Here is a 27,999-nt window from a genome sequence, read left to right on the forward strand (position 1 = left end):
TTATTATCAAGTCTTAACATTTATTTCTTTATGGGGTTAAACAAGAGCAGAGAGGTCTCTGCCCCACAATGCAACAGAAAGCAGTACACATACAGAGACTCTCACCGAAACACGGAGGCGGGGGAAGGGCAACAACTGAATTGTAGCCAGGTGAGGGAGGAAGGGACGGGCGACTACTAGGAATCCAGCTTGGAGACTCAGTCATAGGAACTAGTGCAAGAAAGTCCTACTTATGAAGCACAGTGTAGAAAATGGCATAAGAAAGCTGCCCAGCTTTGCTGCCTGTGACAGAGGGCAGGGGCAGCTGGAGTGGTGGTGGATGATCTGGGTGGTAGGGTGGAGGACAGTCAAATGACTTCGAGGTGGAGTGAGGTGCCCCTTTCCCCTGCCACTGGGCAAGGCCCTGGGCTGGTCTGAGCCAGGGGTCTCCTGGGCACTTGGTGAGTGGGAAGAGGGGATGGGAGTCTCCAAGGGTCCATTCCCTGGGGCCTGCAGGTCCCCCTTTACTTCCCAGTCCCTTTTCCCCTCCTGAGGATGCAGGAGTTAGAAGGCAGTACCTAGGGTCTCTCACATCTACATAAGCATCTCTGGAAAGGAGCCAGCACCTCTTCCCCTCCCCAGCTGAAAAGAGCACTCTAGGGATGGGGTATGTGGCTAGGCCTGAAATGCTGAAGGCCAAACAGGGAGTCTGTGGGCAGGGCACAGGGGCGAGGGGAGGGGTACACACTGAGAGAAAGAACACTGGCAGGGAAGGACTCCCCAGTCTCACAAAGCCTATGTGGGGACCCAGCTGAGTTCCTTGGATGATTCCCTCTCTACTAGGGAGGTCTCCCATGTATCCCCCACCACCAGCCAATTCCAGCTGCCCCGTCCCCTTCCCCCTCTCCCTCTCGCTTTGCCTAAATGCAACTCCAGGCCCACCCCTCCCCTTAACTCACTGGCACCACATCCTAGAACACAGGCCCTTTCTGGCACTGAAAGCCCGTTGGCCTGTCCTGGCAACGGCTCCCTTTCTTGTCTGCTCCTATGGGCCTGCAGATATCCCAGGAGATCAGCACAAGGTTAGTGGACCCCCCGAAAGGGCTCTCTGTGCCTCCTTTCTCATCCAGCCCTCTAGCCTGACGAGAGACTGACATGACAAGTCTCTCAGCCAAGGGACAACAGACAGCACATTGTCTTTATTCAGCGGGTCCTCTTGTCAGTTTCTGGACTCTCTCCAGCAAGGGGCAGGAGTGGCTGGGTTAGGGGACCTGCTACAGGGTGAGGAGCAGTCTGGTGGTTCCACAGTTGGGATAGCAACCCATGGGGTTAGGGATCAGAAGGGATGAATACTCTTTGGTAGGCTGGGGGCAGGGACAGGCTGGGGATCAGGGAGGCTCATCTCTGGAAAGCCCTGGGGCAAGGCCACCAGGATTTCCTTCATGGAGGCCTGGGCTAGGGCAAGATAGGGGAGTCTGGGGACCCAGGCCAGGCCTGACCCACTTGGGCTTAAGTCCCTCCTCCCCATGGAGATCAGAAATGGAAACGTCTTTGGCCCCAAGGCCAAGATCTCCAGGGCAAGAGCGGCCCTTGGGAGTATGTGCACCTTCTGGAAAATATGGCCCTTCAGACAGCGGCAGTCTGACCACATGCCCTCAGCCTTCTGTTTCAAGGCCCAAGAGCCCAGTCTCTGTGCTCTTTCCTCAGAGGGCTCCTTAGGCTACCCTTTCTGATTTGGGGAGCTATCCTTGAGCCTGCCTCGACACGGATCATCTGCCTCCCCAAAGCCAAGTGGCAACAGCCCATTCAGCCATCTCTCTAAGCCCTCGGCCCACCTCTTTCCTCTCCTCTCCCTCTTCCCTGTCTCCACTCTCTCTCACCATTCGTTCTGCACCCTATTCCTAGATCTCATTGCCTAGGGTAGTGGGGCACAGCTTAAAACTGGGGCTCCGACCTAGCTGCAACTGTGTACACCTTGTGTCCCAGCCTGGCCCCTCCCTGTGGAGGCCCCATGTGGGACAAGGCGTGCTGGAGCGGGAAGGAGGGCCACTGCATCGTCTGCCGTTGCCTGTAGGGGTACGGGCAGGAGGGAATTAAGGATCGTGGCAACAAAAGGAATGCGGAGGGGGGAAAGAGCTTCTCCCCTCTGTGCCCCCCAACATTCCCTGCAGGGCCAAGGCTGGGTGAGCAGCCTCCTTCCCTGGGGTCAGGACTCTCAGTGGGGGTGGGCATTTCCAGCCCCCACCCCCACCTTTTTTTGGCTAAGCCCCACAGATGGGGGCCTGAGAGGGGGCCCCTGCTGCTCCTGCCTTTTTCTCCCGGATGAGTTTTGCAGCTCCCTGAGGCCCTGTGGCGGTTCTGTGGGAGCTGCTTTTGGGGTGGGGGTTGGTTGGGGGTGATGCGTGGTCCCCCATTTCCCCCATCCCCAACCTGGTCCTACACCTCCCATGGGAGGAGCCCCTCCCCCTCCCCCTGGGAGGGCCTGGAGCTGATGTTGGTGTGTGGTGGAGGTCTGATCTCCAACCTTGCTGTCACTCTTCCCGAGTGAGGCCCTCATCTAGGGCAGGCAGTGCCTCCAGCCCCGGTCCCCCACCACCCTGGCTGCTGGAGAAGGACACCATGGTATGGAGGAGCATGAGAACAAGGACATAGAGCCGGATCCTGCTGGGGCCGAGGCGGGAGCCCCCAGAGACCGGCAGCAGGGAGGGCTTGTGGCTGATGTGGCCTGGGGGGTCGTGTCGGGGGTGGTAGTGGTGGTACTGTTGGTGGTAGTGGTGGAAATAAGAGTGGTGGAATTGCTGGTGGTGGGTTTTGGGGGCTTCAGACTCCTTGAACTTCTTCTTCTCCGACTCACAGGAGACCCACTGCACGTCACAACACTTGGTTTCCGGCCGCTTGGGCGAAGTGTCCAGCAACCCTGTCAATGGATAAGGAAGGTGGGGGTGGGGTGCTCAAGGCGCTGCCAGCTATGCCTTTCCGAGAGAGATCTTCAAAGCTGGGGCTGCTCGGGTCACCCTGCCCAAGACTCTTGAGTCTGCCCCCTAGCACCTTCCCTTTCTGGACAGGGACCAAGGACCCCAGACAGTTTCTCGGGGATTACTCCCTGGCCAGGCATGTTCTGGTTGGAGACGGCCACTCTGTTCTTTACCCCATTCCACTTAGCACTGTCCCAACATGGGGGCCTCATTACCTGCTCCTCCAGCCACCAACCTTCTCCTGACCTGACTTCCCTGTTGTCCTCCTTGCTCCTACACCCCCCAACCTGGTGCCTGCCCTGCTCCCCGCCCCCAGCTTCTCCCTCCTCCCCAATGCCCTGCCTTTACCTGTACAGATAAAGCCAGGGAGCCCTCCATACACCATTTCCTCATTGTCAGGGAGTATAAAGGGGCACCGGGTCTGCACCTCCAGGCAGTATTGCTTGCAGGGCACCCAGCGCTGGCATTCCTGCTGGGTCACGCTGAAGTATTCTGAGCACAGCCAGGCCTTGTAGACAGCCTGTGGGGAGAGGAAAGAGCGTCAGCCCAGGCGCCAGCCCCTTCCCAGCTCGGAGAAAAGGGATGAAGAGGGGTCCACCTGTACTCTATTGGGGGAGGGTGCAGTGTGCTCACCAACCCAACACCAGGATCCAGGGTGTGGAGAAGAAGAAGGGTTTGGGACAAGACCATTACCTCCTACCCTAAGTTCTCTAATCTCATCTCCAGAACTCCTGAGTCCCCCAGTTTGTAGTCATTCAAGATTTGTTCATTGGTTCATTGGTTCATTGGTAAAATTACAAAATTACTCTTATGTCAAAGCTGGAAGACCATCTCATCCAACCGTACCATTTTATAGTTGGCCCCAAGAGATGTCCTGACTTGTCTGAGGTCACCTGTATTGAGGTAAATTTCAGTTATGTTCAGTTCAGCAAACATCCCTTTTGGCTGATGGCATTCAGTTTCCAAATTCAGGAAGGAGATGGAGAGAATAATCTTTGTTCTACCTCATTAGGGTGCTGTGTGGATCAAATAATATGACACATCTGAAAATGTTTTGCTAGCTCTCAAGTGCAATACACATATAAGGGGTTATGTTTAATAAAAAATGGGAATCTGCCTTACCAAGCACCACAGGTGCCTTCAAGCTCTACTTAATCCATGTTCTGTCCAGTTGGCTTCTGTCCTGGAGTGGAGCAGAAAGTATACTCCTTCACTGGTATACTTCTCTTGTCTAGGCCACTCCTACCAGGCACTGTGTCTTAGCTAAGAAATGGTCCCTGCTCTATACTCTTTGGCTATCATCAAGACTAGAGTTTCTCAACAGCAACACAACTGACACTGGATTGGATGATTCTTTGTAGTGGGTGCTGTCCTGTGCATTGTAGAATATTGAGCAGCATCCCTTGCCTCTATCCAGTAGTTGCCAGTCACATCCTCCCCAACCCCACTGTGACAACCAAAAAAGTGTCTTTGGCCATTGCCAAATGTCCCTGGGGGAGGGGCAAAATCACCTCCCATTGAGAGCCACTGATGTAGCTCCTTGCTACTGAGAATGTAGACCTGGACTGGCAGCATCTTCATCATCTAGGAGCTCGTGAGAAATGCAGCATCCCAGCCCCCGCCCTAGACCTGCCAAGTTACACCTGCATTTTAACAAGCTTCCCAGGCAACTTTCACACGTGGGGATAGAGCCCTGCCCACATCTAGTGCTCATAGCTTCTGGGGTACCTTCCCATAGTGGCTCCTTAGAGCAATGGTTCTCAGACTTCATTGTGCCCCAGAATTCCCTTGGGACACTTCTTAAATATGCAGACGACATCCTCAAAATTCAGCTTCAAGAGGGTTGAGGTGGACTCAGGAATCATTTTGAACAAGGGTCCAAGTCATTCTGCTGCCAGAGGCCTTTCAACCACACTCTGAGCAGTGTGCTCAGAGCTTCTTTAAGCATTTACACTAAAATCCAAGGAACTCCACCAGGAACATGGACTTTGGCAAAGCAAGGGCAGGGGGGTGGTGATGGGTGGTGGTGGGTTGTGATGAAAATCAACCCCCTGAGGAACAGAGCTTTGATATCTCACTGGCATCTCAAACTTAGCATGCTGTAAATCTTAAAATTCAGTTCTTGGTTTTCGTACTCCAAATCTGCCTGCACCACACCTTGACCACTTCAGTTAAGTGCCACAATTCTCCACCTGGGTATTCAAGCCAGAAACCTAAGTGTTAGCATTCCTTTCTCTCTCTGCCTGCATCTCTGCACACAGTCCATCAGCAAGGCGTGATTTGTCCCTTCACTTTCACAACTCTGTGCAGGCCATGGTCATCTGTCACCTGGACAACATTCTCCTATGAGGCCTCTCCGCCTCCACTCTTGTTCTTTCCAATCCACTGTTTCCACAGGAGTAAGTGTGATCTCAAAATAACATCTAACTCTGTTCTTCCCTTGCTTCAAACCCTTAAATGCATTGAAAATAAAACCCAAACTTTCGACCCCAGACTTCAACCCCCTGCATAACTTGGCCCCTGTCTGTCTCTCCAACCTCATTTTCTACCTCTCCCTTCAAGCTCATCCTGCTCCACACAGAGGTTTTCTTTCTTTTCCTTGAACCTGTCCTACTTCTTTTCACCTTGGGGCCTTGGCACATGCTGTTCTCTCAGCCTGGAATGCTCTTCCCCCTACTTTTGGGCTGGTTGGGTCCTTCTCAACTTTGAAGCCTCAGTTCAAATGCTACATCCTCAGAAAGGTCTCCCTGGCCACTTGAGCTAGAGCATGCCGCCTTCATTATTCTTCTTCTTAACTATTTCTTCACCAAAAATATGACTTTGTCTGCATCCTTCTTTTGTTTTTCTGTCCACCTCACTAAAATGCATGAAAGCAGATGTGGGTCTGTCTCATTGACCACTGTTTACTCAGTACAATGTATGTTAAAAGAAAAAAGTCTGTTGATTGCAGGAACCAGAGGAGTAAAAGAGGACATGCCCCTATTCTCAGAGAAATTCCAGTTTCATGGATAGACAGATCTAACTTGAAACTATGGCACATAATCTATACTATAGGAGAAGTTAAACCCTTGGCCATTGGAGGGAAGCAAACAGAAAAGCGGGGAAAGATTTCAGTGAGGGGATAACAGTCGAGTTGAGGCTCAAATTAGGATTTTAGATGGGGTGGGCAGAGATGAGACAAAAGGGCATTCCAGGCTGAGGCAACAGCTTAACCAAAGGTATGGAGATGAGTGTGTGCATGGTGCGCTAAAAGAACAGAGAATGGTTTTGTATGAATGAAGTGCAAAGGGTACCAATCTTCTGTGGATGGAGGTTTAAGTGATTTCCAGGTTTTTGCTATTATAAACAATGCTTTGGTGGACAGCTCTGTACACACCTCTTGCACACTTGTGTTAAATTTTATGTATATAAAGTTCGAAGTGAAATTATTGGGATAAAAGTTGCATGCAAAGGAGTGAGAATGGAGTGAAAGGAGTGGGGAGAGGACCAAGTGAAGGTAAAAGGCAGGGGAAGAAGGAGCTGGAGGGATAGGAGAGGGCCTCATGGGTTGGAGAGAGTGGCAGTGGGGTCTGGGAGCACAAGGGAGGAGGGTAGTCAGAAAGAAAGGGTAAGAAAGAGTAGGGAGTTAGAGGATAAAAAATGGTGGTAATAGTGGGGGTAGGGAAAAAAGCAGGGTTGAGGAGGAAGCAGGGGAATAAGACACAGAGGGTGTGAGGGAGGTAAAGAGGTGCAGTGAAGGTGAGAGAAGACAAAGGGTAAGAAAGAATAGGAGGATAAGAGGGTGGGGGCATGAGAGATGTAAGAGGGGCTGTGAAGAGGATAGGTCACAAAGAGGGAGTAAGAAAGATGAGGGTTTATAACCTATAATGAAAAGAGTATGAAAAAGAATGTGGGGGAGCATATAGCTCAGTGGTAGAGCACATGCTTAGCATACACGAGGTCCTGGGTTCAAGCCCCAGTACCTCCACTAAAATAAACAAACAAACAAATAAACAAAACCTTATTACCCCCTAAAAAACACACAAAAAATTTTAATTCAAAAAAGAAAAAACACATATACGTATAGCTGAATCATCATGCTGTACACCAGAAATTAATACAACACTGTAAATTGACCATACTTCAATTTAAAAAATGTTTTAAATTAAAAAAGATGAGGATTTATAACCTTAATGAAAAAGAATATATATATATATGTATAACTGAATCACTATGCTGTACACCAGAAACTAACATAGTATTGTAAATCAATTCTACTTCAATAAAAAAAAATTAAAAATAAAAAAAAGAAAGATGAAGGTTTAAGAGTGAGCAGGGGAATAAAGGTGGGTGAGGAAGATGGGAGCAGAGGAAAGCAGGGGTAAGAAAGGATAAGTGAGCAGAAGTATGGGAGGAGAAAGAAAGAAAAGTGAGGCAGGAAACAAAAGGAAATCCTTAGCGCTAAAAGCCCCAGTATCTCAGAGACCTCCTTCCATCTTGTGGGCCCCAAAGTGCCAAGAGGAGTCTCTGTCCACATCCTCTGCCCCAACCTCTGCATCCTGGACCCAGGTTGAGCCTCAACCCTTGGCCCGGACTGTGTGGAATAGCCTACTCCTCCACTGCTGGGGTTCTGAGGCCCCTGTGGGATCCTCCCTGGGCTCTTCTAGTTCAATATTTCCGCTTCCAGCTGAAGAGGCTGCACTAGGGGTCCAGCCCTTCTCCCAGGCAACTGCAGTGAGCCTAATAACAAGCTCTGATGGCTGAGGGCTCCCTTCCTCTGCTCTGGGAAAGAGGGAGGGAGTTGAGAGAGGCAGGGCGAGGAGAGGGGGGCCTGACAGTGTGAGTGGGACCTTTCTCCTTAATTAGGCGACCGTCTCTCAAGCCCCACACCCCCAACCAGAGTCACCATGGCAACGAGTAGGTGAGCAGATTGCCGTGAGGAGGACACCAGGCCTGTGGGTGGCAAGGCAGGAACAGGCCAGGAGCTAATGAGGGGAATGGAGGAAGAAGAATGACACAAGGCTGAGAGGTAATCCAGTTCCTCAGCACCACAGATGGCCAGCTGAGGCCATTTCTGGCCCATGTGCTTCAGAGGTGGCCCAGCGTCCTTCTTGGGTAAAAAATCTGGCTCTCAATGCTACCACCTGGGCCACAAGCCTGCCTTAGTCGCTGCAGCCATCTTCCTTGGATGGGCGTAAGTCGTGGGCCCTGTCACATCAGTTAAGACTTGGGCAGTCAAAGGGAGCCTGGGCATTCATCATCAAAGGTGTGAAAGAGCCAGGAGAGCCCAGGTTGGGAGTACTGAGGGGCTGGCTGCAGGTCAGGCAGGTGGGGTGAAGAAAGAGATGTCTCTAAATCAGACAACAGTCAGTTGGGACACCCTTGGAGATCTTTTGCTCTAGTTTCTCAATTCTGGCTGCATATGAGAATCACTCAGAGAGTCTTTTTTAAAGGCTCCTGCCTGGCTCACATCACATGCCAGACCAAGTCCATCAGAATCCTTGTGGGTGGGGCCCAGACCTCTGTGGAGTTTTCCAAAACACCTCAGGTAATTTTAATACGCAGAGAACTTCACCCTACTGCATTTTACAGATGAGGAAATGGGGGCCCAGAAAAGGGGGAAAGACTTGACTACCATCAAATAAAATAGCAGCCAAGTGAGGAACCCAGTTTCTCTACTCCAGCCCCAGGGTTCTTCCTATTGGACCATCCTACCAGTGACTGGGAATTCCAAACTCAGGGGGTGTGACCCAGGGGCGAGGGTACAGGAGGAGAGCTGAAGAGAGCCAGGCCTGCTCTGGGCTTTAAGGCTCTTCCAACTCCAGCCCTGGCAGAAGAGACTGCTTCATTATGCCCTGTCAGGGACCCTCAACGTAGTGGCAGATGATGGGTAGGGTGGGAAGCCTTGACCTGGCAGTGCCCTCCTTTCCCTACAGAACCCTCTTTCCCACCTCCAGCAGGCCACCGCTGGGCTCAATCAAGTTCTGGCTGCTACAGCTGAGTTGCTATGGGAACTGGGAGGGGAAGGAAGCAGCGAGTAACTAGAGGGAACACCAATTAACCCAAAAAGGAAGCTGAGAAGGCTATCCCACCCCTCCCCCTGGCTGGGCTGCTAAACCACTCTTGAAAGGGGAGCCAGTAAGATGAGGGGGATCCCCACCCATCCTGGGTGCTGCAGCTGCCAGTTTAGGGAGAAGTGCGGGGAACTAGAGAGCCTGACCTTTCTGCTCCCTGGCTTGCAGCCCTGGCCAGGGCATTCCTGTCCCTATGCTCCTCTGGGGAGAAGCACCTGACTTCTCCTGACCCCCCAGGGTGCTGCCTGAATGCACATGAGCGCGTGTATACACACACAGCTCAGAGACAAGACTCGGGCTGGAGGGTTTGGAAAGAGGAGGCCATCCTGGACTTCTTGGTCTGGGGGCTGGAAAACCCTCCAGAAAGGAGAGCTTCAGTTCTTGCCAACCAGGAAATCGGCAGTTTCCTTCTTGCATTCTGACTTGCATCCCTCCCTAGGGCCTGTTTCCCCATCCAAAGCCTCCCTGCAGACCTTCTCTTCATGGCTGCTTGTTTTCCTAATGCACCCCTGGGACACTTGGCCAGGAGCTGCAGCTGCAGAGACTGTGGAGGCAGAGCAGGAATCTGCGCTTGGCTGGGGGATAAAACCCACTGTCCACAGCACACAAGTAACCACTCTGCCCCTAGATTTTTACTTAGGGGGAAACTGAAGCCCAGAAAAGGGGATTGGGTTAGTTGAGTCAGAGGCACACAAGACATCAGCTATAAAGCCAGGATTCGAGGGAGGTACCCTGCCGACCAATCCAATGTCTCTTTGCATGGCAGCCATACACACCTAGCATCATGTGAGGGACATCCTTGGGCAGGTCTGAAAAGAGCCACGCACTCCTATTCCTGCTTCTGGCTTTCAAAGAATTGGAGCAGAACAGGGTAAGGTCAAAGTCAATCTCTCCAACCCAGGGGAAGGAGGTCATAGACATAACTCTGGGAGTAGTTCCTTGGGATTGGCAGAGTCAGACTGGGATTAGAGGCATTACAGGGTAAATCCAGGTGGATCAGATGGCTTTACTTAAGTTGGCTGTAAAAATAAGCAACAGCTCTCCTGCTGCTGCTGATAATGAGCATCCATGAGTCAAAGCACCCTGGCCTGGCCTGGAGGAAAGGTAGGGGAGATGACTGGAGAGGTGAGAAGAACCTAGGGCCAGTGCAGACCCAGAGAGTCCAATCATCTCTAAGCCTCTTAGGCTACCTGCTCCAAAGCCCATGGCAGGGCGGGCGTGGCCTGGCCAGTGGTGGCTTGGTTAGTGGAGAAGTGGTGTCCCTGGTGAAGGAGCAGCTCTTAAGGAGCCTAAAGGATCCATATTAATCAGGTGAGCAGAGGAGGCAGGCTCATGACCACTCCAGAATGGAAGCTACGGTGAGAATCGTAACTCCACCTCTTTATCTGCTGTTGGAATTTCCACTCCAAAATTACTGTCAAGAGTGATCCAGTTACTGACAGTAAACCTCTTATCACAGGGCGCTCACTATGTCCTAGGGCAGCCTGTATCTTCAGATAACTCTAGTAGTTAAAGAAGTTATTTCTTCTTTTGAGCTGAGATAATGCCTCTCTGCGACATTCCTCATGGCTCCTACTAGCTCTTCTGGGGCCCAAAACTTCCTGTCCCCATGCCAGCACTGCAGGAGGTATTTGTAAACCTCCTTGGATTGGGTCAGGTCTTCCCAAGCATTTTTTTTCATGCAATGATCACTTTCTGAACATCTTCAAGTGCCTAGTCCTGTGCTGGGGATCTACAGATGATATAGATAAGGAAGACAGGATTGCTATCTTTAAGGAGCAGGAGGTGAATTAAGGATTGTGAATTAAGGATTCACAACCTTGTGAATCAATCATTAGAAGTCACTGTGGTAAGTAGTATGTACTTGGTACAGTGATTGCATAAAGGGAGGAGGGATCAACTGTGTTTTGAGGGCTGAAGCACAGGAAAATATCTCTAGGTGGGAGAGGCTGGAGTTGGAGCTGGGAGAAAATGAGTATAAATTCACTAGGTGGGATAGGGCAGGAATAAGGGCACTGAAGGCAAAGGAATAAGCAGGTAGAAAGGCCTGGAGGTGTGAAATAGTGCCGAATTCAGTCACTGGACGTAGTTTAGCATAGTTAGAGGGTACAAAGGGCACCATGATGGGAGATGAGGCAGTAGAGGAAGGCCATGCCCATTTTATGATATGTTCTGAATGCTGAGGAAGAGCCAGGCTTCATCCTACAGGCAATGGACAGCTCTTGATGAGTTTTAAAGAATTGCTTCTTAAAAGATTGCTTATCACCTCTGTGACAAAATTTTCAGACTTATGTTCTGAAAGTGTGGATGATGGAGCATAGGTATCAAGATTGGAGGTAGGGAGACCAGTTAGGATACGACTGTAACAATCTGAGTGAGAAACGGTGGGGATCTCAGCTAAGGCGGTAGGAGCAGATTTAAGCAATGGAAAGGACGGGATGGATATGAGAAGAAATGTCAAAAAGGGCAGAATCAACAGGATAACTTATGGATATGGGGAATGATGGAGAGGGAGGTGTCCAGGATGACTACTAGGTTTCTGGCTTGGGTAGCAGGGTGAATAGTAGTATCATTCATTCAAGAAGGGAAACCAGGGGGAGGACTAGATTTGGGGGTGAAGATAAATTCAGGTTTTCGTCATGTTAACTTTTAAGTATAGGTCAACATAGACTAGATAGAAATGTCAAGGAGGCCATTGGACATAATGGCCTGAGCTCAGAAGGAGGGTCTGGGCTATAGATAAAGGTTTGGGAGTCATCAAGGGTTAAGGAGTTAATCATTAGGAACAGAGTAGGACTATACTTTCCCATATCCTTTGAAATATCCTCAGGCATGGCCATAGGACTTCCTTTGGCCAATGAAATGTGAATTGAAGTGATAGGATTGCTTCTGGGGAGAAGCTTTAAGAGCTGGTGTATGATTTGTCACATTCTCTTCCCTCTGTTGCTGACTGTGGAAGCAGTGTTGAAATGGACCTTTTACTGGCCTGATATGGTGACTATCCATGAACTCCCTGCTGACCTGTTTTGGACAGGTATTGTGAGTAAGAAATAACTGTTGCATTAAGCCTCTGATATTTGGGGGTCGTTTGTGTAAACTAGCTTGCTCTGACTGATAAAGTGATAGTGGAAGCCAAGGAAGTGGATGAGACTGCCGAGAGAGAACACAGAGAGAAAAGGACCAACAGTGGATCCCTGAAAAACACTAACATTTAAGGGGTAAGTGGAAGAAGGGAATCTGACAAAGATGGAGGAGCAGTTTGAGAGTTTGGAGAAGGAACAGGAGAATGTCATTCTATAAATTAGGGGAGGAGAGTTTCAAAGAATAAGGAGTGGTCAGCAGATAAGGACATGCCAGCAGTCTCATCATAGTGAGAGCAGTTTCAGCGGGGCAGTGGGGGCAGAAACCAAACTGTAAGCAATTTAAAAGGGAATGTGAAGGAAGAAAGATGGATGACTATGTGTAGACTACTCTTCCAAGAAGCCAAGTGTTCACAGTTTTTTTCAACTATTTTATGGGATGTGGTTACCAGTTCTCTGTTCTATCCTGGTTGTTCATATTCAGATTAAGTTCCTACATTTCTATGTCCCTTGCAACTGAATGCAACCCCCAGACAGAGTTTATCAACACAGAGTCAAGCAGAAGTATCAGCTCTCTTGTCCTAGAAGCTGTTTCTGTTAATGCAGCCTAAGACCACATTTGTTCTCTGGGAGACTGTATTGTATTCTTCTGATAATTCAGTGGAGATTGAGAGGGGAAGTTCTGCCTGGAATGTGGGGTCAAAGACACAGCCTAGATCAAAGTCCCTGGAAGGAGCTCTAGCCTTCTGCTGAGATATCTCCATGAACTAAACATCCTTGAGACCGTAGGCTCCCTGAAGACAGGGATTGTATCTTACTTATCTGCGTTATTTCCCTAAGGATTTCATATTGAGCTGGGAATACAGAAGAGATGCTTGCTAAACACTTAAAATCCAAGCACTTGAAAGCCAAGCCTCCAGCAACTAGCCCAGACTGAAGCAAAGTGGAGAGCTCCAAGAAAAAGGTATAAGTAATGGGTTATGTAATGAGTTGCATAAGTTTTACAGCTTTGATGGAGAAATTAGGGCTGCATTAGCAAAAAAGTTATAGAAAACTAAGCAAATAGGAAAAAAAAGAGGCAATTATTAACTCCAGGAAAACAAGTTGGCCAAGAAAGAAAATGTAATCACACTATTCTACATGACTCAGCTGTGAACAATATTTATAATTCTAATAATGTAAATATGGAATACTGTTAAAACCAGAAATTGTCATATGACAATATTAGATATAGGGGAGGGGAAGTATGTGTGCTCATACAGTGTTGCTGGTAGTAAGAAAGCCAAATCCCCCTCCAATAGAATAAAAAGTCAATAGATATTTAAAACAGAAAAAAATCAAGAAATAACAGGATTGGCATACCATTTAGAGATGTGAAGGTAAATATCAGAACAAGAAACAACTAGAGGTTTGGAATTATTTGACTGAAGAGTGAGGCTCAGGGTTGTAGCAGAGGGCTTCTGTTTTAATTATAAGCATTGAGATATACATTTATCATTTTAAAATGTTACATTATAAATAATTTAAAAAATGGATACAAGCTACAAGGATATATATATATGGGATAGATACATATATACATATGCATATACGTATATATGTGTGTATTTTTGCACATGTGTGTATACATACAAAAATATTTAAAATAGAAAAGTCAAGAAATAGCAGTGTTGGCACACCATTAAAATGTGAAGATATTCATCAACAGATGACTAGATAAAGACGTGGTATGTATATACAATGGAATACTACTCAGCCATAAAAAAGAATAGAATAATGCCATTTGCAGTAACATGGATGGACCTGGAGATTGTCATACTAAGTGATGTAAGCCAGAAAGAGAAAGAAAAATGCCATATGATATTGCTTATATGCGGAATCTAAGAAAAAGGACACAGATAAACTTATCTACAAAACAGAAACAGACTCACAGACATAGAAAACAAACTTACGGTTACCAGTGGGGGAAGGGAGTGGGAAGGGATAAATTGGGAATTCAAAATCTGCACCTCTTGGGGAGTGACAGAAATGTTTGCTGTCTTGATTGTGGTAGTGGTTTCATAGGTGTATACATCTATCAAAATTCATCAAATTGTATTTCTGAAATACGTACAGTTTACTGTACAGGAATCATACCACAATAAAGGTGTTTAAAAAATTGAGATAAAAAATGTGAAGATAAATATCTGAAGAAAAAGCTAAGGGAGTTTCAAGCGTTTAACTCTGAAGAGTGTATATATGTAGCTTATTTATCTTTTAAAATTATGAATATATGTTGCTTTGATAAAATAAAATAAAAGTGTTAAACTGATATGCAGCCATGAACCTCAAAAACAACAAAAGACTTGAATTGACCAGCCTTGCCACAAACTCCCAGGCCCTGCACCACCTAGTTGTGGATCACCTACTCCATCACCACTGTCTTGGCCATGAGCTTGAGCCAGATAAGCTTAACAAACAGGCCAATGGAATTAATGAGTAGTCTTATAACCAAAGGGAACCAACCAATATGAGAGGAGGGGAACTTTGGAGGGTTCGGTGCCCAATGGCTATGCAGGCCACCAAAGGAATGGCGCCAGTGTGACAGTGACAATCATAGCTTCCTTTGAGCAGGTCACAAACGTGTGCAGCATAAAATCCCACTGCTCCCTCCAAAGGCATGCCTGTCTTCCACACACCACTAGTTCTGGGCCAAGGTCCAGGCAGAAATCTCCAGCTTTCTGTGATACCAGCACCCTCTCCCTACCTTACCTCCTTCCTCCAATCTCAGTGCCTTATTAAACAGATGAGAGGCTAGGGAGAACAGAGACCTAATAAAAAAGACCTGTCAGTTAGTTGTGCTTGGTCTCATAGGATGAGGTAAATCACAGCTTTAGAGTCCTTCCATCTCTGCCTCTTCCCTCCCTTACCCAAGCATATCTTCGTGCTTTCACTCACTAGAATCTCTCTAGTTGCCTTTTGGCTCCTAACCTTCCACCCCCATGCCAGACACTTCACCTCCTGCTCCCAAAGTACCTTTCCCTTCTCCTAAGGGAAAATGTTGCCAATCTCAATTGAGTATTCAGCAGTCATTTAGATTAAGCACCTCTAATTCAGGTAAGAATAATAATAGCTACCATTTATTAAGTGCTTACTATACGCCAAGCTCTGTTCTAAGCAACTGACATTTATCAACTCATTGAATCCTCACAACCACCCCCTGAGGTGAAGACATATTTACAGGTAAGGACCAGAAGGACCAGAGTTTAAAGAGCTCGTCCAAGGCCACACAGCCAATAATAATAAGGGTGGCTACCATTTCTTGAGCACTTTCCAGCTCACAGGCACTGTGTCCTTTTGAGATTAGCATCTTGTATGTCATTTAAGCCTATGATGACCTTGTTCCTTAGTTTTGAATTCAAAGAAAGTGAGGTTCCAAGAGAGATGAAGGAATATGTTCAAGGTCTCAAAAACTGTTTTATGAGGACAGAAATTCAAACTGGAATTTGAAGCCAGGTTACCTGGACTTCAGTGCCCAAGTTCTTGTACACCATATTGCCGCTCGGATGGCCCCTTCATTTGTATCACCATTGAAGTAGTTAGCTTGTTACTCAAATAACTCTTTTTTGATGGACTTTCCGGTCAAGATGGGGAGAGATTTCTAGGACTGGATGGGAGAGTGATTTTCTAAAATCAGTGTATTCAGCCCATTCCTTATATGAGTAAGGTTTTCTTTATAAGGAGCTATAGGGGGAAGAACATTTGGGTACTAGGGGCTACAAATGCCCATTTCCATTCCCCCATCAAAGCACTCCCTTTCTTCTTTCCTCTAAATACACGTGCACACACGCATGTGCATGTGTGCAAACACACATACACTCTGAGTGTGTTGAAAAGAGGCAACTGTTCCTGCTATAATCTTTGTCAACTGGTGAAGGGAAGGCAGCTCTTTCCTTGTAGAAAGATTTTCTTGCCTTTGGGCATGAGTTCTCCTGTCCCAGGTCTTGTCATTTAGGGGCTTCTGGAACCGCCTTGACCTAGAAGACTCCAATACCAGAGTCTGTCCTTTCAAAAAGGTTTCAGGGCAGTTACACACTCTACCTAATTGCTCCTTCTCCCCAGCTCATATCATAAATGTTCATTGCAAAGCCTTTGCTCCAGTTGGATGGAGAATTAGCCAGAGCTGGGTTCAGATTCTGGCTCTGCCACTAACTGGCTGTGTGAACTGGGACAAGTCATCTGGAAGGAGGTAGGGGCACAGTCACTAATTTGCTATGTGACTGTAAGCCAAGTGCTCTCCCTCTCTGGGTCTCAATTTGGATCCAAGAAAATGGTCCCTAGGGAGGTAGCATATATGGGGAGAAGACAGGGTCAAACATCTTTAATCTCAAATAGTCCTGTGGTCAAATCTCAGGTCTGCTCTTATCCGTTATGAAACCTCAAGCAAGTTACTTAAATTCCCTGATCTCCACTTGCCTCATCTGCAAAATGGAGATAATAAAAACACCTATCCCTAACCTTTCTGTAAATGATGTTCACAAAGCAACTAGCACAAAGCTTTACCTATCATATAATTACACTGGCACAGAATGGATGGTACCATTGCCTTCTGGCAATCAAATCCCTGGATGTGACCTGGATTCAAATCCCAGTGCCAAGTCTTATTAGCTGGATGACCTTGAGCTAGTTACTTAACCTCTCTGAGCCTGTCTTTCCCTATGTAAATGGGGACCAATATATATGCACTTCACAAGACAGATGTAAGAATTAAGTGAGATAAAGTATATTAAAAGATGCCTGGGATAGTTTCTTTCTTTCCCATTCCCTCTTTTCAGCTCTAAGATTCCAATAATAAATGGAAAAAAAAAAACTGCCACAAATGTAATAAGAAAAAAATCATTAATACATAAAAACGACTATGTACAAAGTCAATAATAAAAACACAAGACATGAACAGACGATTCACAAAACAGGCAATACAAATGGCCCACAAACAAGAAAAATAAATGTCTGATCTAAGGAACACAAATTAAAAACCAATGCTATTACCATTTTTTCAGCTCCAAATTCGTAAAGTTTTAAAAAATATACTCAATCCTGGACAAGGGTGGTAAATTCGTCTCACACTTTTGGTGAGGGTACTTAAACTAGAGTCATCCTTCTAGAAAGAGATTGGTAAGAAAGAAATTTGTATGTCAAAAGCCTTAAAAAGGTTAATACTCTGATTCTGTAAGACTAGTCCCAAATGTTCATCCTGCAGAATGAATGTATATGCTTCCATTTGTATGTAAAACAAGGGAAAGAAAAAGTCGTTTTGTGTGCAAATGTTTCTGTAATCTCAGAGAGAGAGGTGGAAGGATACACACCCAATTTTTAATATCAATGACCTCAGGATTGAGTGGGGAGGGGGTGGGCAGATTATTAAATGTTTCTTTATAAACCTCTCTGTATTGTTAGATTTGGTACAACGAGGGTACATTATTTTGTGATTTAAGAAACTCAGCCAAGTAGAGAAATCAGAAAAAAAAAATGACTGAGATAGCATTTATCAGAAAAAAGGAATCATAGGTCTGACAAAAGATTTATGAACAGAAATATTCATTACAGTGTTATTTATAATAGTGCAAGTTGAAAGTAAAGTAAATATCTAACAGTAGGGGACTAGTTAAATAAACTGCACTATATTCACGGGAGGGAATATTGTATACTCATCAAGAATGATGTTTGCAAATATTTAATTACATGGAAAGATACTCAGTATGACTTTAGCAATAAATTAAAAAGAGCGAGGTGGAAAACTATATGATTCTAACTATGTAAAAATATACAGTCACATCTATTAGGATGGCTATTATAAAAAAAAAAAAACCTGGAAAAGAGTTAAGTGTTGATGAGCATTTGGAGAAACTAGAAGCCTGTGCATTGCTCATAACAATGTAAAATGATGCAGCATTATAGAGAACAGTATGGAGGTTCCTCAAAAAGTTGAATGTAGAATTACCATGTGATCCAGCAAGTCCACATCTGGGTGTATATACCCAAAAGACTTGAAAGCAGGGATTCAGACAGATACTTGTATACCAATGTTCGTAACAACATTAGTCACAATAGCCAAAATGTGGAAGGAAATGAAAACATAGGTCCACACAAAAACTTGTCCATGAATGTTCATAGCAGCTTTATTCATAAATACCCAAAGGGGGAAACAACCCAGATGTCCCTAGAGATGAATGAAATTTTAAAAATGTGCTATGTCCAGACAATGGAATGTTATTCAACCATAAAAGGGATGAAGTACTGATACACACTACAAGCTGGATGAACTTTGAAAAACATTATGTTAAATGAAATAAGCCAGACACAAAAGGACAAACAGTGTATGATTCCACTTATAAGAATTACTTAGAATGATCAAATTCATAGAGATGGGAAGTAGGATAGAGGTTAAGAGGGGCTGGGGGGGAGGGAGGAATGGAGAGTTACTGTTTAATGGGTAAAGAGTTTAGGAGAAACTTTTTAGAAATGAGTAATGAAGATGGTTGTGCAATGTTGCAAATATACTTAATGCCACTGAATTGTACCATTTTTATGGTTAAAATGGTAAATTTGATGTTATATATATTTTACCGCAATAAAAAACCATGCTATAAGAAGACATATTAGGAGGAGATACACAATAACATTGAGCATTCTTCCTGTTATACCTCTGTTTTCCAAAATTTCTCAAAGACTTTTTTTCTCAGCAATTGGAACAAAGGTATTTTTTAAAGGATTCCAAGTCTATAACAGTTCGGAGGGATTAACTTGGTTGGCAGTTTTAGCTGAGTTCAACCCTAATCGGATATGCTCACCTCTCACAGATCAGCCAGGTAGGTAGCCATGCTATCTGCTGAAGACCAAATACAAAGATAGGAAACAATAGTAACACCATGTGCTCCTTCTCCAGGCAGGACTTGGTGAGTTGGCACTTCCTTCTACCCCCAAGAGAAGCCTAGCCATCCCAGGCCAGGGCTCACCAAAATCCTAGCATGGGAACAGGGTGTCCAAAGTCCATACCAGGCCTCAGCAGGCTCTGGGGTGACCAGGTCCCACTGTTTCCCCTCCCAGCACTCTCAGTAGGTACTGGATGGGGCTCAGGCATGCACTAGGCCTGCCTAGGGGATCAACTTCCCTCCTGCCCTGGTTTATCCTCCCTGCAGATTGGGGCTGACACTATCACAGATACCTTCCCTCCAGGCAATAGGAGCCCAGTCCCTCTCTTCTCTTTGGCAGAGCCTGTAGAAAAAGAAGGCAGCAATCCTCTGTCACTATCCCAAGAGGATACTGGTGATTGTCAATGGGGCTCAAGGACAAGAGACTGGGGTACTGAACAAAGAGGATGTTGGTGGGTCCCCATTTTGGATCTGAGCCACTCCTGGGGGCCCCTACAAGTTGCCAGTAGGCACTGCTGGACCTCCCTTGTGGTCACTCAGCTTCTCACCCCAGCCTCTCAGTAGCCAGCTGAGCATCACCTCTGACAGCTGGGGGAGTTTATTAAGATGTTTCTTTATACACGTGTGCCCTGGGGAAAAAACAGAAAGACCTGGGTTTGTGTCTCGGTCCTCCCACCTTTTAGCTCTGTGGCCTGGATGGATCACTTTCCCTCACTGAACCTCAGTGGTCGCATTCATAAAAAGGGGATAACGATAGTCCCTGCCTGTTAGGATGACTGTCAGGACTAAATGAGTTCACAGATGCATAGAAAGCCCCTGGCATCTGCCAGGCACTTGAAAGCTTGCATTTTTCTTTTCCCCTTTCCCTTTCTTCTTTGGTGCCAGGCTGCCTTCGCCTTCTGGCCCAGAGACTTGTGGCTCAGGTTCCAGTTCTTTTCTCCAGAATCTATTCAAGCAGGAGCTTTGGCCCTGGCAGCCCCTGTCACTCCGTGCTAACTCCTTCCTTCCTCAGGGCCAGCGGCAGCATGCCTAGTGCCCTTGCTCTCCCCTCTAAGCACCTGCCTGGCTTGAGGTGTCAAAAATTCAGGCTTTCCTGAACCCCTTCTCACGTTCAGGGAGAAAAGTCCAGCCCAGCCTCACCTGCACACACCCTGGTCTGTGCGCCTGTAACCGCGGGAACACAATATACCTATTCCCCAGAGACCTCCTGGGTCAGCATCGGAGGATGGTGCTTCTGAAGGTCCATGTTTGTTTAGAACCCTCAGAAGCGGCCCCTGGCTTTCCAGCCAACACTTGCAGCTGGAATCCACACGTGGCTGAGACGTGACTGGGAGGGGGCAGATCTGATGCCCAGTATGCCTAGGCAAACAGCAGGTAAACAGCACCAGAGAGTGGGAACACAACAAGACTACCCTGAGGGAGAAGTTTTTCTAGGGCAAATTCCCACCCTCAAGCCTGAGGTGTCATCCTCCATCTGCACCCACACACTGAAGGCAGGGTGTGCCCTTCCCCTGAGGTGCCGACGCCCAGGGAGGAGACTGAAGTGCATCCTCTTGTGCTTGTGATACGTTCAGAGATCCCTGACCCTCCTTTAAACTTGGCCCCACCCCATGTCTTCCCTTGCCTCGCCCTCACCTCCACTGGGTTCAGCAGACTCTTCTAGTCAGACCATGAGACTGGGTGGGAGGCTGCTGGGCTCCCTTCCTCCACCTAACTCCCCCTGCCCCCACCTTCAGGAGATACCAGTTTATCCTTCCTGGAGGTTCCCGTTGCTATGGTGACTATAGTAGTCAGGCACCAGCCTGTGGGAAGGATGGGAAGTCGCCATGAAGAAGATTGTGTATGTGTGAGTGTGTGTATGTGTGCACACACACACGTCCACCCTAAGTGGGGAGGAGAGATGGGAGGAAGAAAAAAATGAGCAGAGAGGGAGAGGGGCAGGGAGGGATAAAGGGGACAGGAGAAGAGGGGACCAGAAGATGAAAGTGGAGCAGGAAGAGGGATGGGGAAAAGGAAGGTGAAGTGTGAGTGGGGTAAGAAGGATGTGAGGGGCAAGACAGCATGGAGGTGACAAGGCAAGAGATGCAGTGTTGGGGTGGGGGAGTTAGAAGGATGAGGTAAGGACATGGGGTTGAGGTTGGGCAAGTGGGAGATAGAGGTGAGAGATGAGGGGAGTGGGGTAGGATGGGAGACAGGAAAAGACTGGCCATTAGAAGGAAGCAGGTGGAGGTGACTACAGGGAGAAGTAGGGGTTGGAGTGTAAGGACTGGGTAAGGATTAGGGAGTGAGATGTGGGTATGGTCTGGGAAGGGTCTAGGGTGATATAGTAAAAGACTAGGAAGGCTGTGAGGTCACTGGTATGTGGATGGGGGTGTTGCGTGTGGGTCAAAATTTGGGAGGAATATGGGGATTGGGAGTGGGGGTGGGTCAGGATGGGGGTGGGGGTGTCTGGAGAGGGGTGGGCAGCGTGAGACCACTTTCCCACTCCCACGTTTCATCCACTATATGCTTGTCCGAGCTCCACATGTTGCCTCTTCTCTGTCCCAGGCCCTTCCCAGAAGCCCCACACTCACGTAGGTGGGCAATGGGCTTCTGTGGATCGGGCGGCCTCTTCTCAGGGGCGGCTTTGCCATGGTTCCCAGGAGGCAGCTTCTTGACTGTATCCCCCTTCCTCCACCCCCAAACTCGGACCAGAGCACCCTCTCTGCCCGTAAGAAGCCTGGGTCAGGGAGGCTGACTATGGGGCACTGCTCCCGGACTGCCAGCTGGATTGACAATAGGGACCGCATGCCGACCTGGGGCTCCTGCCCTTTGCCCAGTGCCCTGAACTTCCTGCTCACAGCACCAGCATTAGCTTGGGAGCCCTGCTTGGCAGGAAAGCTGTGGCAGGTGGGAGGAGAGAGGAAGGCAGCGAGGCAGAAACAGCTGCCAGCCAGAGTGGAGGAAGAGCAGGGCCCCAGCAGGTCTGGGTAGAAGGCGAGTGCTGGCTCTGTCAGTCCCCTCCCCTGTGTGTGGGTGTCAGGCCTCCTTCCCTAGCCCTTCCCTTCTAATGCTTTTGTTTGGGGAGCAGGCTCTGCTCATGGGCCTCAACTCAGAGCTGCTAGAGACCTCAGAGGTCGGCTGGTCCCACTTGCCCTATAATCAGGAGTCAGTCATCTCCATAGCATTTCCTCCAGGGGTCTGCCTGAATCAGGCCAGACCCTTCCCCTGGGAGTAGGAACTCATCTCCTCTTAAGGCCCTCTGTTTCCTCTTTGGAAGGAAACAACTGTTAACTAAGCAACTCTGATATGCCAGGCCTAGGGACTGTGTAGACTTCTCATTAATAATGAGCTAGTAGGGCCATTCTGATGAATTAGTTCCATTTTACAGATGAGAAAAGTGAGGCTGAGGGAGCTGAAGTCCCTAGCTGAAGGTCACTCAGGTAATAAATCAAAGAGCTGGGTTTGAACCCGGGACTTTCTAACAACGAAGTCCCTCTGGGGCTAAGCAGCAGAACATGCCTCTCCTTTCACTCCCTGACAACTCTTCTGAAGTCTGAAGTCACAGACCACATCCTCCTGAGTCTCCTGTTCTCCAGGTGAAACAGCTTCTTCGACTCTGTCCAGGAGAACTTGGGTTCTAGCCTCCTCCTAACCTGCTCAGTGTGAGACTCAGAACCAAACACACGATCTACCCAGTGGGTGTGGGCTAGTCCAGAAGAGAACAGAACTAGCATATCCCTCCTTGGCACTAACCTTTAGTGATGCGGCCTTATGGCTGGTGAGAGGGCTGAGAAATGGCCTTCTCTTGGGCTTCTATCCCCTCTCGGATCAGAGCTATGAGAGAAGGGGCCAGGGTTTGGTCCCCATCTTCACTAAATTCACCTGAATTTAGAGTTGGGAACTGGCAGAGATGGAGGGAGAGGTGATCAAAACCAGGCAGGGCCTGGTGGGGCTGGGAGATGGAGCGGGTTGGGGGAGTGAGCTGGTGGTCCAGTAATGGTAGGCAGGTCAGGAGGGCCAAGCAAGGGCTTTTGGTGGGGTATGCGTGAGGGAGGTAAGGGAGGGGTGGAGCATGGCCCCACAGGTTGGGAGAGGCCAGAGTGGGGATGGGCATCGGCCTGCCTAAGTTATCGCCCTGCTGTGCGAGAGGAAGTCAGTCGCACATTAAGGAAATGTCGCAGCTGGTACTAAATTGGGAGGTGTCACAGGCAGCAGTGAGGACAGGTATGATGTGTGGGGCCTTGTGTGGTCCAAAACAGGGGCAGATATTGTAAAAGGAGAGAACAGGGTTTCTAGAGCTGCCCAGGAAAGATCGAGCCAAAACAGTCAGGACAGGACCCGCGGGGATGGGGGGCACCTGGTCCGGAAGCAGGGGCTCCGGGTCTGGTTTCCAGCGGCGGAGGAAGCCTCCTCACCCTGACCTGGGGCTGCGGGCCCTCAGCCCAAGAGAAGCTTTGAAGATGGGGCATTATCTCCCAGGGATCCCATCTGGGGCAGGGGCTGGACAGGAGGGCCTGGAGCTTGGGGGGAAGGCTCAGGCATCTGCAGAAAAGGCCTGGGATAGAGGAGGGGTGCTGGGGTGAAGAGAGAGGGGCTGCAGGAAGGAGGGAAACAGGGCTGTCATTTCCCTCAGTGCCCAGAATATAGCCGGAATCGAGAGGCCTGGGGGTGTAGGCCTCGGTGGAGGGGGAGTGCACTGGGGAGGGTGGGAAAGACAGGAAGAAAGCTGTAGAGCTGGCACTGCCCTTCTCCTGGCACAGCAGGCAGCAAGAGAGCAGGCAGAGTTCACTGGAGAGGGAGAGAGAGCGCAGGAGTGCGACAGCCACAAGGAGACAAAGGCGAGGAGGGAGGGCACCAGCCATCAGGAACCTGATGAGAGGCCACGGCAAAAGCATGGGCTTAGCACCCACGCCATGTGGGTCAGAGGCCTGGCGCTTCTGCTCAAGTGACCTTTGGGCAAACTGCTTGCGCCCCTGCACCTCAGTTTCCCCATCTGTAAAATGGGGATAACAGTGCTGGTATTATCAGCCTCCCTGGGCAAGCATGATCTCAAAATATATGTGAGAGAGACTGAAAACCCTAAGCACTACATCTATGTCAGGTGTTGTTATTGCAAACTACTCTCAGCTACCTCTTCCCACTTCAGTCTCATGAAAGACTTGGGATATGGGCAGAGCAAGGATTATTATCCTTGTTTTACAAATGAGGTAACAAAAGCCTTGAGAAGTGAAGTGACATGCCCAAGGTCACACTACTAACAAGTGGTAGAGATGATAAGGCATCCTGAATCCAAGAGATCGGTTGTCTTCCTCCTACATCAGACTGCTTGGCAAAAATAATCAACATGAGGGATTATTGTTTAGCGTGAGGTCAGACAGAGCTCAAAGCCAACTATAACCTGGAGAAAACCCCATGGGAAAGTTGTGGTGTGGTCTCTCATTCATCCTGGCGACTGTGGGGAAAAAAAAAAAGCCGGGCCATGGGGTTGGAGGAAAGGCCACAAAAGACAGACATCTTTTTCTGTCTGCAAGTGGACCACGTCCCTCTGCTCATGCTGTGTTTGTATCTGTGGCTGACATTAAGAGTGTGTGTCTCTATTTCTATATGACAAAATGTGTCCTTTCTCATGTGACAGCACTTCTGCCTGTGTGTCTCTGACATCCTGGGGAGATGTGCATGTGTATGACACCGTGTCTGCTTCTGTGGCACTGTCTAGGGGTGTGACGACCTCTCTGTATCTCTGTGTGACTTTGCCCAGGGTGGTGGTGGTGCTGTTTGGCAGTATGTGTGTGTCTATCTGTCTGTACACCTTTAAGAAGTGGAATATCTCATTTGGTAGTGTGAGTGAGGCAGTGAGTCAGCTGAGGCTGAGGGAGGCGGGAGGGAGACTGCTAGGTTACGAGAACAGGAAAAAGGAGAACAAGAAAGTGAAGTCAGGATCAAGGAGCTACCCCTTTCCTCCCCAATCCCCTGCCCAAATCCCTAAGGAGCCTACCAAGAGAGTGGAATCCTGCAGAAGTCCACAGGGGTCGAGTTGGATGGAAAGGGGGGCACCTTCTGCCCCTCCCCAAAGCCTCAGAGGGAGACAAGCTAGGCTAGGAGGCAACTGTTTCCCTCTCCAGTTCTCAGACCCCAGCTCAAGGATGGATGAGGCCAGCACCTGACCTGGTCTCCTCTTCACTTGACCCTTTGACCTTGCTGTTCTTTCCTCTCAGAGGCAGGGTACCTGGCCAGGCTGATCCAATAGGGCAGGAGCACCGCATCCCAAATGCTTACAGCCTCCACACATCTACTGTCAAAGAGTGACCCTGCTGAGGGTCAAGAGGTTTCTCAACACTCCACTCTGCCCTAGGCAGGCCCATTCTGCAGCAGCCTCGCCTCTCCTCTGAATGCCCGTTCCCAGCAGCCAGAAAGCCAGCTTTCCCTCCATTGCCACCCCGGGGCACTGGGAAGGTGCTAGGAAGGCACTGGGACTTTGGTAATACAACAGCCTTTGGTGGCCCTCCCGAAAGCTGCTGTGCCCTGTTCCCAGCCCCTTCTCTTGTCAGGGGAGAGGAGCTGGCAGGTTCCCTCCTTGGGAGAAAACAGGCACCCCAAGGCGCCACCTGCCTCGGTTCTGACCTCAGGCTCATATAAGGTCTGGCTACTTCAGGTCATATAAGGTCAACGGCGTGCTGCACCCCGCCACCAGGAGTGTCCACTGGCAGGGGCTAACGGGTGACGAGGGTTAAGCCACCCGCCCCACCCCACACCGGCCTTCGGCCTTTCTGCTGCACCAGCCAGTCCCAGGACTTTCCATTCCAGCTCAGGAAGGAGAGGGGCACCGCTGGCTGAGGATGGGGGCTGGGCGAGCCAGAGCCTCTTTCCATCCCTTTTCCTGCTAGGGGCCCCGGGACCCCTCCCTCCTCATGTGGGAGCGTGGCGCCAGGAAGCACCAGTCCTACAGTGCCCAAACCCAGAATTAATAGAAGTTGGCCAGGTGGTCACCTGACCTTAATCCCTGAGGCCCCTTCTCTGGGGAGGGGCCCAAGGTAGCTGAGAACAGTGGGGGTGATGGGGAGTGGTGGGGTGGGCAGAGGGGGAAACCTTTTTTCTCCCGGTCCCACGGCCACCGTTCCCGCCGCCGACGCAGCCGCTGTGGCCGCGGACGCCAGTCCCTACCTTACAGCCTTTCGTGCAGGACCGGATTGAGTACTCTTCTGCCTGTAAGTATTTATGTAGCACGAGGTCGAACTCGTCATATTTTTCCTGAGCATGTCGGTCGAGCCGCTGATACGCCTCGATACAGTTGCTACACACCTCCCAGGCCCCGGAGCCCGGGCTAGCCACCACGGCCAGCAGGTCCCCCAGCAGCGTGTCCAGGCTGCAGTCCAGGCTGTCGGGGCGGTCCATGCCCAGCAGCAAGTCCCAGACTGTGTAGGTGTCGCAAAAGGAAAGAGTGAAGTTCCGAAAGTGGCCTTTGAGCAAGTTTTTTTTGGCGGAGGGGAACTCGGCCGGGGCACGGATAGGGGCGCCGGGGGGCCGCAGAGGGGGCGCCGGTGTGGTTGGTTCGAAAAGTCTCTGCAAAGATTGCAATTTGGTGCAAGCTGCGTCCAGCCCTGTGGGTTCTGGGACGCCGCCGCAGTCCGACCCGGGACCAGCGGCGGGGGCGGCTTTGGTCAGGTTGCTGTATCGCGGGCCGCAGGTGCCCGGGGGCGCGCTGGGCTGGCCGGGCGGCGGCGGCGGCAGGGGCAGCACCGCGCGAGGAGGCGCCGGCTGCCGCTCCCGGCCGGCCCCCCAGGGCGGCCGCATAGCGCTGCTCAGCTCCCTGGCCCGGGGCCGGGCCCCCGCGCACAGCCACAGATGGTCAGCGAGCAGCACGGTGAAGAAGAGCAGGGACGCCAGGGACAGTCGCCATCGCTGCGCCCGCTCGGAGTCGGCGCAAGGTTTGTCGCTCGGCCTGGGAGCCCAGCAGCAGCAGCAGCAGCAGATAGTCAGCGCGGCGGCGTCTTTCCCGGGCCACATCCAAGCGCCCCTGAACATATTTCAGGGAGGGAGCAGACAGGCGCGAGGCCGGACGGCCGTCTCCGGCGGGCGGGCGGTCGAGCGAGCGGGCTGCGCGCCGCTCCGCGCTCCTCGGCGCCGTCCAGGCTCTACCTCGGGGGCTGCATGGCGAGGCAGGCCGGCCGGCCCGGGGCCCCGCTCAGGCCGGAGTGGCGGGGCGCTCTCGCGCCGTCCCCGCGCCCCTCCCGCGCTCCCTCGCTCGCCGCCCGGGCGCGGCCGCCCGGCCCGCTAGGCGCTGCCCGGCGTCCCGGCGGGGGGCGGTGCGGGGCACTGGGGCGGTGGCGGCTGCGGCGGCAACGCCGCACTCCTCATAGTGTCGGGCCCCTCAGCTGCCCTGGGCTCCGCGCCACTTCACTCTGTGCCGGCGGCCGCCCGGCTCGCACTCCGTTCCGGCCGTCTCGGCTCGGCGCAGCTCTGCGCCCCTCAGCGCCGCCGTGCGGGCCCGGCCGCCGCGATCCGCTCCGCTTGCTTGCTCGCCCCGCGCCGCTCCGCTCCTCTCCCGCCCGCCGGTCCGCCCGCCCGCCGGCCGCCCGCTCCGCGCCGCTCCCTGCCTCGCTCGCGCCCTCCTAGGCCCGCCGGCCGGCAGCTGCCCGGCCCTTCGGGCTTCGCTCGCGCTCTGGCCGTTCGCTGGGGCCGGTCCCGGGCCAGCTCCGCTCCCGCTCCGCGCCCGCCGCTCCCGGAGTTCCGGCTCGGGCGGGCCACCTGGCTCCCGGCGGCGCCACAGGCGCCGGACGCCGACGCGGGGCTTTACTTAGTGCGCTTCTCGCTTCCGCCTCGCGTTCGCACCGCTGTGGCGGCCGCCGAGCGGCACGGCCCCGTGGCTCCCGCTGGCCATGCCCCCTCAGTCTGTCGCCATCTTCCGCTGTGCGGAGAACACCTTGAGAGCCCGTGTGCGAGTGTGTTTGGGGGGGGAGCGGGGCGGAGAAAAAGGCACGAAGAGGAGGAGGGAGCGGGACCGGGGCTCCGACTGCGCCTG

General features: G+C 50.4%; 1 protein-coding gene across 1 annotated transcript; it reads right to left on the bottom strand.

Moving 5' to 3' along the window:
- Nucleotides 1-27,994, bottom strand: NALF2 (NALCN channel auxiliary factor 2). The gene is made up of 3 exons (XM_031446468.2): nt 26,142-27,994; nt 3,303-3,474; nt 1-2,896 (listed from the first exon to the last, which is right to left on the bottom strand). Exons 1-3 carry the CDS (start codon nt 27,000-27,002, stop codon nt 2,511-2,513), a joined length of 1,419 nt encoding a protein of 472 aa, XP_031302328.2. The 5' UTR covers nt 27,003-27,994; the 3' UTR covers nt 1-2,510.
- Nucleotides 27,995-27,999: the final 5 nt, after the last annotated feature.

Source organism: Camelus dromedarius, chromosome X, assembly GCF_036321535.1.
Source record: "Camelus dromedarius isolate mCamDro1 chromosome X, mCamDro1.pat, whole genome shotgun sequence".
Classification (NCBI taxonomy): domain Eukaryota; kingdom Metazoa; phylum Chordata; class Mammalia; order Artiodactyla; family Camelidae; genus Camelus; species Camelus dromedarius.